This window comes from Mesitornis unicolor, unplaced genomic scaffold (genome assembly GCF_000695765.1).
Source record: "Mesitornis unicolor isolate BGI_N332 unplaced genomic scaffold, ASM69576v1 scaffold36793, whole genome shotgun sequence".
Lineage (NCBI taxonomy): Eukaryota > Metazoa > Chordata > Aves > Mesitornithiformes > Mesitornithidae > Mesitornis > Mesitornis unicolor.
The window spans coordinates 15,870-27,772 of record NW_010175993.1 but is presented as its reverse complement, the minus strand read 5'-3'; the positions used below and the strand labels follow the sequence as shown (position 1 = coordinate 27,772).

Genomic DNA, 11,903 nt, shown 5'->3' with positions numbered 1-11,903 from the left:
CTGGATCTGAAATCTGAAAAGAAGCATTCAGCACGTATGCGTGCAACATAAGGACTCTCAGGAAAGAGACTTCTCTTTCAGAATAAACTGCAAATTATTACTTCTATAAAATTACTGACTACTATGCAGAATGATCTTAGTATTTATTTAGCTCAGCTACTGTAGATCAATGGGCACGATAAGCTGTCCACAGTGGGCAGCTTCCTGGTTGTGAAGTACCAAAGCTCAGACAAGCATGTGGAAAGGCTTGGGCTTTGCTGCTCTGTTAGGAAAGGGTGAGGTTCCAGCTTTTTTCTCTAGGAAAACTTTGTTCTGTTAAACTGGGCCGCGTTTGGCAACCGCAATTACCACTACAGTCACTGCGCAACTCAGGGAAGCGTGGAGAAATTGTGTTATTAAGCGGGGTGGATACTGGCTCTCTAATCACAGCTCACGTTAATTCACCATGCTGGTCTCCTAGGCACAAAGAGGAAAGCAGAGGGCTGAGAGCACACAGTTTGTTCATTGCATGCCTTGGAGGAGCCTCATCCATTGCAGAGACAGCCAGCTGTGCATGACCATTCAAGCAGTGGCCTTAAGCCGCTATGAGCCATTCAGGTGTCTCATTATTCAACATTTTGAGGAGGAAACATTCTCTTGAGAAGAGAACATCAAAGATTGCCTAATTCTCCCGCTGACCTACTGAGAGCAGGTAGAGCTTCTTGGCAACGCCGGTGCATTTCCCCAGGGCTGCAGGCCCCTATGAGATTGCACACTTGACTTCACATAGTGCCCGTTACGAGGCTGGCCTCAACCTCCTGAAAGTGGTGGGCGAATTCCTGCTCACAAAAACAGCGCTCCGTACTCACCCATATGGCCAGCCCAGTCAAAGATACCATCTCTTACAGACAGCTTTAGTTGCCAAGAGGAAATAACGCACAGATACTGCAGGCTTCATCAGTGTCCTTCAGATCTGGTTTGCTGGGATCCCTTTGCAAGTCAGGAAGGTCTCAGATCATGGCCATTCAGCTTTTCCCAGACCATCACCAAAGTGACCCTTGAGCCAGCCACGCTTGCACCCTGTTCTCACCAAAGCCATTAGGATCAACAAGGAAGGATCTCATGGTAAGCAGCTCAAAGCCATGCCAGATTTTCACAGGCAGCACTAAGGAACAAGGTGTGGATATCCTCCACATAAGGTAACACCAAGAGATCAAAACTTAAGCCTACAGTCCCGGGAGTGTGAGATATAATAACTATAGCAGTTAACTGGCTGATTTTCCAAGAAATACAGGCAAATTAGCAAGAAACGAGCCACGTCCACATAAATGCTGGTGGACCTGTGAAGCTGCAAAGTGATTTCATGTTCCTGCAGCTTGCAGAACAGCAATATTGATCTCCATCCCCTGTAACCATTAATAAGCTCAATGTTGCCAGTCTCCCTGAAGAAGGCAAATGTTTGTATTTGTACTCTTCCAGGTAACAGACAGATCCAAAATGGCTGTGATGCAAAGGCTCAAAGGCTTCATTGCCTTTGAGGATCTGGGGGTAAATGCACTGCCTGCACAAAACAAGCAGTCTGCAGCACAGCCTGAATCCCCAGGCTGTTCTAACACCTTCCTCACTTGACATCCTCCCTCTGAAGGACAAAGCCACAGAGGCATAAGCACAAAACCAGAAGCTTCTCAAAATCTTCCTGGTTATTTTCAAGAACATGATGCAGAACTGGTCATCTTCTTCAGACTGTCTTTTGTGTCCCACTTCTGGCTGGCAAGGAAACACTGCTAGGGCCTGTACATACGTGGCTTCTGTGTGCATGCCAGTAGAGGAGTAAGGAGTTTCTTGCTTTGCTCTGCTGCCCACACGCATGCTTTAAATCCGCTATCGGCCATACTTGAGTTTGCTAAATTTCAACGAAATAAGATGATGGAGAGACAGCTTAACAAACAGAATGACTACAGGTAGGCTTTTCCAAGGGAAGGGCTTTAATTCCGTTCATAAACACAGATATTTTTTTTTTCTTGCCAGGTACAGTTAACTCATAACATCAGTAACATCAAAATTTTTCACATTGTCCTAAAGCAGGCAGAAATGTGCAAGGATGTAAGGGCACACAGTGCTCGGATGCGTTCTTTTTCCCTCCCCGTTTTTGTTTTGGTGATTGTGTCCATTTCTCCACTGTTACCAAAATGAAGACTCCATTAAGGCAACTACTGCTATAGTCAGGTACCCAACAGGTATACACAGGACAAATAAGTCACATTTGTTGTGTAGCTCTCTGTGGAGCTTGATGTGAAAGGAACAGCGCAGTGGATGTGATTTGTATTTAAAATGCACGCACTGACCTTTGGTCAGGCAGCAGAGCAAACAGCCAACTTACTGTTCATCTGCAATAAAAGTCAGGGAGAGAGAGAGAAGCTGCTAAACTGTGTAAAAGGACTAGGCCCCACTACCAGAGAAACTGTTTGGGGTTTGTGTTTTGTTTTTTTTAATTCTTGGTTATTTCTATTTATTCCTTGCTATCCTCTTTACTTACACTTAGAGCCATGAAATCACAGCCTAGATCCTTCCAAGAACTGGAACTGGCACATCTCTACCCTCTCCTCCCTCCAAGCTGCAAGCAGATTGCATCTACAAACCAGAGCCGGCATTTCAGAGGTCACCACTGCCTTTTGTTCTGGGTTTCTTCTAGCCAGAGCACCTGTACCAGGAGGAGGTGGATGCTGGAGCCTGCAGGGCTGGCTCTGTGGTCAGAGGTGTGCCCACAAGGCAGATCTGCAGCATCCACCCCTGACAGACAGGCTGTAGGATTCCAAAGAGCTGATTTGGCAGCAGTTGTGTCCTACCTCGCATAGCTACAAACGCACTTGACATCTTGTTCCTGAACACAAAACACTGCACACTACAAGAACTTCACACTGAGCACGGGGTCAACGAGGGGAAAGGAAGGCAGTAGAGAGGGAGCAGAAGAAAGACATGTCCTCTGAGCCTTGCATTCAGGATCACATGAGTTCACACACACTCTTTGTTATTCCTAAAACATGTTCCAGTATTGCTGTTCTGGCATGCATAGAGCTTTCCTGGTGCTAGCGTCTAGCAAGATGCGGCAATATCCTATTTCCTTTCATGGATTTAAGACATGGTTCCTAACAAAGCAATCAAATCACAGAAACACTGTGGATGATTTAAGTTTAGATGTTCATTTCCTATTAAAAAAAAAAAAACAGAAACAAAAAACCTGCAACATTTTTTGGATAGGTTTCAACATTTGAAATCCATGGGGCCTCTCTGGAGTTACAAGGGGTTTTTTTGTTTGGGGTTTTTTTGTTTGTTTGTCAGTGAGGCTCTTCAAAGTAACAGTGGCAGGAAAACTCCTCACAAAGAATTTCAGTCTTCTGGTGGTTTCAGCATGTCCCAGTTGGCATTTCCAAGCCTCTCCCCTTGGAGCACAGGAACCTCTTGGATTGCAGTTTCAGCACGCAGCATAGGACTGTTGACATTCGAAGTCCTAGGGATAAAGGCATCGGTGTGTTCCAGCTTTCACATGGCAGCCAACGTGCTCTACTGAAAGCTGTGGTAGTTCCTTGCTTGATGGACCAGGCTTTCTGCAGACGTCCCCAACAGCTCTGACAGGTCAGCGCCGCAGCCTGAGAAAGAACGCGTGCTTGCACTCCTTGCTGTCCAAGGGATAATATTTGTCATAGAAATCCAAAATGTATTCTTCAGTCTTAAATCCAAACTTTTGGTAGAGCAGCATAGCAGGGTTGCTTGCAGAGACGTGAAGGGTTACATCTTTGCCCATGCAGGTCTGCCAAGAGAGGGGGAAAAAAAAAAAGTATCAGAGCAAGAGAATGAGACAGCCCCTGGGGAAATGCGGAGGTGAAGAGATTCATCAGTCCAGGTACTCAAGTTGCTGAGGAAATGTGAGAAAATCGAAAGCTCAACACAGAAGTTACCACACATAGCAACAGCTGAAAGGTGCAGGGAACACTGCTGTTCCTCTGAGCCTTTGTTTCTGGGAAATGTGGACCCTCTGACAATGAAAGCAGGTTTTGGATCATAGTTTGTCAACTTTCCATTGTCAATGGCTAAGTAATTGTTAATTAAAAATAATCTCAGTGTGCAGCAGTGATCTCAAGTACTTGTTAACGATGGCCTGAAGAAAAGACAAAATGTGCCAGAGGATCAGGCGCTGCGCTCCTCCCCGTCAGCAAACCGGGACCATGCAAGCAGCCCCAGTGCACTTCTGCGCTCTCACACTGGAATTCCTGTCTATCCCACCCAGCTCCTCTCCCATCCTTCAGGGCATAGCACTCGCCTCCTGAGAAGGCAGGGAATTCAGTTCAGACAGCAAATGGCATACCATTATGAAGTTATCTTAAAGATCCCAGATTATTCTAACCAGCAGCTCTCTGATAAAGATGTCCATAATATCTTTGTCCTATTATATTTTTCCTATTATATTTTACAATTTCTTTTTCATCTAGTGTTTTAATAGCATTCTATTTATACTGAATGTATTGGAACTCTATGTGAGAACAGCAATACCCTTTAGGAAGTTTCCATGGCAGATTATTCAAAGGGAAAGCACTCATAGGGGTTTAAGAAAAAAAAAAAAAGTAGAATAATCTGGATTAATTTCTGGGGAAAGGAAGTTGAAATGAGATGTTAAGAAGATGCAGCTTCGTCCCCTGGGCCAAAGGCATTAGAGGGTAACTTCTGAAAGCAAACCCATCATCAAGGCACCATTTACATGAACACATTTTTTGTTAGATTACACTGTTCCCAAGAATCTGTCTCCAAACTCGGAACGCTGATCCAAGAGACACAGAAGTACCCTTAATCCAAACAGTGTATGCCAGTGGCTCTAGCTAGGGAGAGCAGACCCTGGTATCAGCCCACGCAGGCTGCAAAGCAGCACAAACAATCTGGTGACTGAGGAACAGAAGGTTACAACCACCATTTCTTCTCCTCCATGACTAAATGCCTTCTACTACTAAGAGATACTCAGCAATGGAAAAATAAATCTAACATGAGCCGACAAAACACTTCTGATCTCTCACTGCTTAATCAGCCTCAAAACTGCCTGTCTCTCCTCAATGTGATAATTTTATGTTAGTTGTCCTGGTTTACTGGGACAGAATCATAGAATCAGTTTTCTATTCAGGAAAACTGCATTTCTAAAAAGACTTCAGCATGTGTTTTCAGTGGGAACAAAGTGATAAGACACTTTGTTTTTGGCCAGCACTGGCATGTGGTGATCAAGGTCTGGAGATAAACAGGTGCAGAGGCTGGGGGGAGCAGAAACCCAGGGCAGCTGGCCCCAGGCTGACCCCAAGCTGGCCAACGAAAATTATGCTGTGCCATAAATGTCACGCACACTACAAATCAGGGAGCTGCTGGGGATGGAGCTCCTGGGGATGGCTCTTCTTCTTTGATGGCTGACATCCCAATAGGGTCTTGTCTGCCATCCTACCCTTGAAGCCTACTCCTCACTATATGAGCTGAGTATAACTCTGTGTACATTATATTAATGCTGTTATTAATACTGTTTTTTTCTCATGATGATTTTATTAAATCTGTTTCTGTTTCAACCCACAGGTCTCCCTTTTCCTGATCCCCCTCCCCGGGTGGGGTGGAGTCATTGGGTGACAGAACAACAGTCTAAACCACTAGACACCAGTCTAAACACTACTCTACCAGCAAGCAAAATTAGGTTAATTTGCGGTGATACATCCTACAAAAAGGTGTGATGATTTTCTCCAGCTGACTTGCCAGCACATCCCAGCTCTGCTGGAGAGACATGAATCCCAGCTGCTGGATCCCTGCAAACCTTCGTGCGTTGCTCACGCCTGGTCACACTGGATGTTGACATCTCACATCAACAGACTACACTTGAGGGCAATTTACTTAAGCACTTTACACAGAGACACTGGGGAAATGTAAGGGGTGAATTTAAAGTAGATTGGTTAGTGGCCTCTGTCAACATGTAGGGCAGAGAGAGGTGGACACTGCAGCGGGCTGTATAGGTAGAAGAGTTACCCTTGGGTGGCCTAGAAGAGCTACCCTCAGTGGAATCTGCTTTTCCAAGGTTCAGATCACTGTTCCCAAGGCTCTGCCAGCACCCTCTCCTCTCTTCAGCCAAATGAGTATGAAGAAAAAGCGTTTCAATGGCGAGTTTTTGCTAGTGTAGCTCATCTTGACTAAAACAAGTTAGGAAATGATTCACATCGGCAGCTCTGCCAAGAGCGTTCAGGGAGTGGTAAAACCGTGGACCCTGAAGAGGCACAGTCCTCTGAAAAGGACATCTGTCTGCATCCTTACTCAAAATTAAGCTGCCTTTCCTGCAATTTAATTCAAGAAAGTGAAGGGAATTAAGGCCACCTGAATAACAGTATTCATTCAGAGATTTAATGAAGTTTAACCACTTTAATACCATCCGTTTAGTTAGCTCAGATTAATTTTCCCAAGTGTCCCTGTGGAACAAAGCCCAGTACAAGCTAGTTTGAACAAATCTGAATGAGGCTGCAAACACTCACTCTTTATCTTCAATTCAGTTGGATTTGAATCAGAGTATTACAAGTGAAAGAGAATGATTAAGATCAGTGATTTGTTGCAACGGCCCTGGTCACAGAATAAACCTCCAGGAGTAGCCAAGAATGCAGCAATAGATTCTAACCAAACCTTCCCGCTATGATCTAATTTTCTCCTTTAAACCCCACATTTACAGTATTACTGTTATGTGGACTACTGACCACTGAAGAACACAAAGTTAATCCCAAGACAGTCAAAGTCTACAGCACCTTGCTAATTCTGAGGACCTGTCCAGTATGGTTACCCTTCTAAACACATTTTAGTTTATCTTTTTAAGTGATATCCCCCATAAATGTTCACACAGGCTGCTGACAATCTGTGCAGGTGTGTAAGCAAAGAGAGGGCAAGGGTAAAGAGTCAGAAAGAAGGAACTCAACACTACTTACTTTCTAATACATGCGTGAGTCAACACAAGGAAGAAGGGAGAGATAGTTCTTTAGCAGACACACGGGATTTTTTTAGTTACCTGGATAAGATGGTAAATCATAAAGGTTGCAATCCCAGCTCTTCTCCACTCAGGGTGAACTAACAGAAAAGAGATGTAAGCTTCATTGTATTTCACATCTGGCACCATAAAGCCGAAGGCAATAATAACTTTCTTGTAAAGGACAACAACGCTGAAGTCTGGATACTGCAGGCATTCTGACAAATCAATTCCTACAAAGAGAAAAACAGCAATTGAAAACATTGTAAATAAAAAAAAAGGTTGCCACACTTGCACCAAAATTCAGGGTTTTAAGGCCTTTCAGAAACACTCACAAGATCAATTCCTTTTACCTTTATTTCCAAGCTCTTGGATTGAGAGATGCTTTAACGAAATACACAGAAACAACAAGAGGTGCTTACAAGTGGGGGGCATTCTTCCATGGAGAAATTAACAAAACTTATTTCCTCCCAGATGACTCAAGGATTAAATTAAAACTCAAAAAGCACATTCTCTAAAACAGAATGTTAGAGTTATATAGATAGAGATATACACACACACACACACACACACACACACACACACATATATATCACAGGATCTCAGCACCCAACTAATCTCTCCTGGGTTTGTATTCTGAGCCATATCAGCAGACTCTGCTAAGGACTCAGTTCTAAATATGCATGTGGATAAAGATACTCGCATGTGCAAATGTTTGCAGGATTGGGTCCTAGTAAGTTTGTGCCCCTTGCTTGGGGCTCCTAAGGGCAACAGTAATGAGGATTTGCTTCTTCAATCCACCTGGGAATGCCAGGTCAGCACCAGGTTGGTGAACACTGTTCCTATTCCAGTCGGCAAATGCCAAGGACCTGCCTGCAGACAAGCAAAGGGGGGCAGTTTAGGATGTATCATCAGCCTGTTAATTTGGGTAAACCATCCTATTCTTCCTGCAAACTCCCTCTGGACGCAGCAGACATGAAACTGGGCTTCAGCTTTGGTAGCATTACCTGCCTAAGGTTCCGATCTCTTTTCTCCACCTGGCCTTGAGCTCCTCCTGCTTCATCTGTTGTGCATTCTGTTATGCATACTCAGCTGTTTGTGGAGCTGCAGCATGAACCTGGCCACAGCTTTCAACACTGTCAAAATATTTGCTTTTAGCATGCAAATTCTCTAATCTGGGGCATGAAGCAGCCTCTCAGGCATCGGTGCTTCTGTGAGTCAGAGGCTGGACAGAAATGCCTGAAGCTGGTGACTTCTGAGTGGAGTTTGTTACCTTGCCTAATCACATTGCTGCATGCAAAGAGCATGGATACACGGCGTGTTAGAGCCAAGCAGTACAGTTCACAGCACAGAAGACTGCTTGGTAATTTGTGTGGACAAGCCCTAAATAATGTGCAAGACATAGCGGAGCTGTGCCATAAATATTAGTTTCAGCCTCAAATCACAGATGTATTTGGACTGTGGGATAACAAAATACCAGAGTGTTTTTCCAGTAAAGTTTATCACTGTTGATGAGATGCAAGACTTTGTAAGATGCCAGGCACAAATAAGCGGGTGAATTATTTTCTTGCTGGAGAGTAAGCTGGGTGGAGTAAGACGTGGGAGGAATCGATTGGCAATAGGGAGCCGGGTTAATTATCTCAAGGCTGCAATTGACTGTGAAGTGGCTTACAGCGTGTCTGTACAGGAACACTACATTGCCCTGAGCACACTGGCATAGACAAAATTGTGCTGTCCCCTCAGCACGCAGTTATTCCTGTAGGAAGATACTTAGCTCAGGATGGTTTACCACTTGTCGGCTCAGGAGACGTTTCCCGTTAGGACATGAAGGCAGAAGACAGCGTGAGAGACAACAAGGGGGAATCTCGCATCCCATCAGCTCATTAGCTGTAACTACCTGCAAACTTGTTTCTGCCTTGTGAGAAGCAAGAAGAGCTCTGATGGGAAAGATACGGAGAGGTGGAAGAACTAAGGCCTGGGCTCACTCCACCCAGTGAAGTGCCTAAAACTTCAGAACTCAGTCAATGAGAGCTTCAGGTGCCTAAATTTAGGTGGAATTACAGCTGCTTCCCTGAACAACAGTGCTACCTTAACGATGCCCTCCCAGCTGCATATCCCACCCCCTCCCTCAACCTTATCAGCCTGCTGTGAAGCTAAAGCCTTCACATCCACAGAAACACTGTGCTTTATCTCCCGAAGTATCATCTCCTCACTTACTTCTCCTGCTAAAACAGAACCAAGGTGCAATAATTATATAATCCCAGTCTCAGAAAATTTACACCACCATAGAGGAGATTTTGATTCTTGTTTGGAGGCTGATGGGAGTGTCAACTTTCTGATTTAATGATGAACAGTTCACAGTCGGGTGGAACACACCCACGCTCCTTATGTTAAATAAACCAGGGTGAGTCCCAAAGAACTTAATAAAAGTTCGACCCAACTTGGCCAGAATTTCAAATGCGTTATCAGAAGAGGAGAGCCTACGACAAAAACATTCAGCCTCTGTTAGAATTGCAGGTATCTCTCACAAACTCCAAAAGAGCTTGTGAAAGGGAAGGCACACCACATTGTCTCCCTCCAGATTGTACAATTTGGACAGTGAATAGCACAAAGAGCTCCAATCCTGGTTGTAGCATATGAGCACTGCTGAACTATAAGCCCTGTTGAATCACTATCTGCAAATCAAAACATAGAGCAAACAGTTACTTGGAATAAAGGTGTGCACTGTTTGTACTAGGCTTTTCTAAATTAGTCTGTCATGTTGTTTGCTGATGAGAAGGTGATTCATGCAGTAGATGGACATTACTGTTATTTCAGAAGAACTAGAGATTACAGCCTCATAACTGCCCATATAAAGGGCAGACACTGTCCCAAAGAGCCTACAGTTCATGAAAGGACACAAAAATGTCCTGACACAAAATACTCAAGCTCTCACAGACCTTGCAAATGTGAGGCTTGAAGAAATAAAGAACATCATGGTGAAGCTTGCAGTTTTAAGTGCAATTCCCAAATTTCACTCCAACATTATGAATGTCTTATGAAGCTAATGAGCAGATAACCTCTGGTATAAAACTGTTTACTTCAGCCCCAGATTCTGCAAAAAGTTTCAATGGATGCCTAATTTTAGTAACTGACTACTCCTATTGCATCAGTGTTGTTACACAAAACAACCTATTTCTTTAAATGCTGTGCTAATTAGGGCCTAATTGGCCAGTTCTAAATGATCTAAAAGACAAAGACACCAAACCCATGTCTCCATTTCAACTGCATTCCTATGACATCAGATAATAGTTTTCTAAGAACCCAGCCAGACACCAACTGAAGAAAAATTTGGTCCAAGAATACTTTTTTCCCTGAACAAAACCACTTCCTTCTTGGAAAAATAAGCACTGAAAGAATCTTACCAGGCCAGAAGAATTCGTGGCACATGGAGTTTATAGTAGGGATGTGATTAGGGCGAACATAGCAGTAATCAACGGGTGCTTCTGGCTCAGCCTTCCAGTTGAGATCATTCCTGTGTGGATACGCCCGGATTTCTGCCAGCAGCTTCAGTTTTGGGGGCTTTGTCTCATAATCACGCCTGCCAGTAACACGAAAAGCAAACACAAAAGGCGAGTGAGCAACAATAACTGCCATGGCAGCTGAATGGGTACTGCCCATGAAATATTTTCTGACACACTTAACTTGGAACAAAAGAACAGAGTCTTCCATTCATGTGGGAAAACGGCACCCAGCTCAGCAAAAACACCCTCGTGTCCGAGGCCAGGACACTTCCCAGATCCACAGCACGCCAAGCCAACCTCTTCTTGCAGGAGCAAGAAAATCATGGTTCTGACCCAAAAGCAGGTGTAACTTGCACTGAATGACTATGGTGATTCCCTCTCTGCTCTACCCTCTCTTGGAGATTCCCCTTCCCAGTGCAGAGCCACTTTAACTACTCAGCTAAATAAACCACTTTCCTTTCAGGGTTACCATAGTATACTGGGTTGCACTTCAGGGATGAGTGGGGTGCACTGCCCAAGAAAGGCATCCTCTCCATGGGTTCAGTTCACAAGCCAAGAGCAAACTCAATCTCTGCCCATCTGTACCTGATGTAAGGTTTCAGGACACGGGATGTGTACGGACTGACAATACTGTAGTCTGTCAGCAGGTCTTCTGAGCCTACCAACCGATACAGGAACTTCGTTGTCTGCTGTCGATACCCCTTCATGGCTGGCAGCATTGTCTATGTGCACAAAAAATGCAGAACATTTCAGGAAGATTAGTCAGTAACTTAACACAGGGAAATCATATAAACAGAGGGAGGATAAGGGCCTTTCACTGTGACAGATAGCCTGGACCCATAGCATGACAGTCCCTCCTCAGAGGACTCTGCAGTGCACTCTGATTTAGCACCCAAACCTCTGAGCCGCACACATGACTCAGCAAAGTGCTGCAAATGATCTCTCTCCTGGTTGGCATGAAAGAGCAGCTGCCTATTTGGGTACTTCCAGGCCTTCACCATCAGTGTTTGAGTAGGGCTGGTGTACAAATACATAAAAATTTGTGGTGATGACACTGACAGACAGCTATGCTGTACGAGCATGTCCTGAGAAGAAAGGGGCTTGTGAGGGCATTGCTTGGGACACAGCCCCACATCAAACTGAGTCTTAGTCACATAATCCTTTTCACTTTGGGAGTCAGATCATCTCAAGGTGACACCGCTGTCAGCAGCAAAAGCTCTAAAATAACCGGTGCTCATTTACTTTCGGAAACACTCACCTGGTATCTGTCCAAGATCCGGAAGTCCTGGCTAGTAGTTCTGTATGTTGCTTGCCCTACTGGGGACCTGGAAACACCTCCTTCTTTGGCTCCATAAATCCCATCAACCAAGAGCAGTGCAGCATTCACAACCTGGTCCAAGTCA

At 44.6% G+C, this 11,903-nt stretch overlaps 1 protein-coding gene across 1 annotated transcript in view; it reads right to left on the bottom strand.

The window, feature by feature from the left end:
* Positions 1 to 3,309: 3,309 nt before the first annotated feature.
* The window catches only part of CSRP2BP (CSRP2 binding protein), a 19,170-nt gene continuing 10,576 nt past the window's right edge, over positions 3,310 to 11,903 (bottom strand). The window contains 5 exon segments of the mRNA XM_010181621.1: positions 3,310 to 3,787; positions 7,040 to 7,230; positions 10,402 to 10,577; positions 11,086 to 11,222; positions 11,759 to 11,903. The exon segment at positions 11,759 to 11,903 is cut by the window's right edge and continues 29 nt beyond it. Of these exon segments, the coding sequence (XP_010179923.1) occupies positions 3,614 to 3,787; positions 7,040 to 7,230; positions 10,402 to 10,577; positions 11,086 to 11,222; positions 11,759 to 11,903 (823 nt within the window). The 3' untranslated portion in view covers positions 3,310 to 3,613.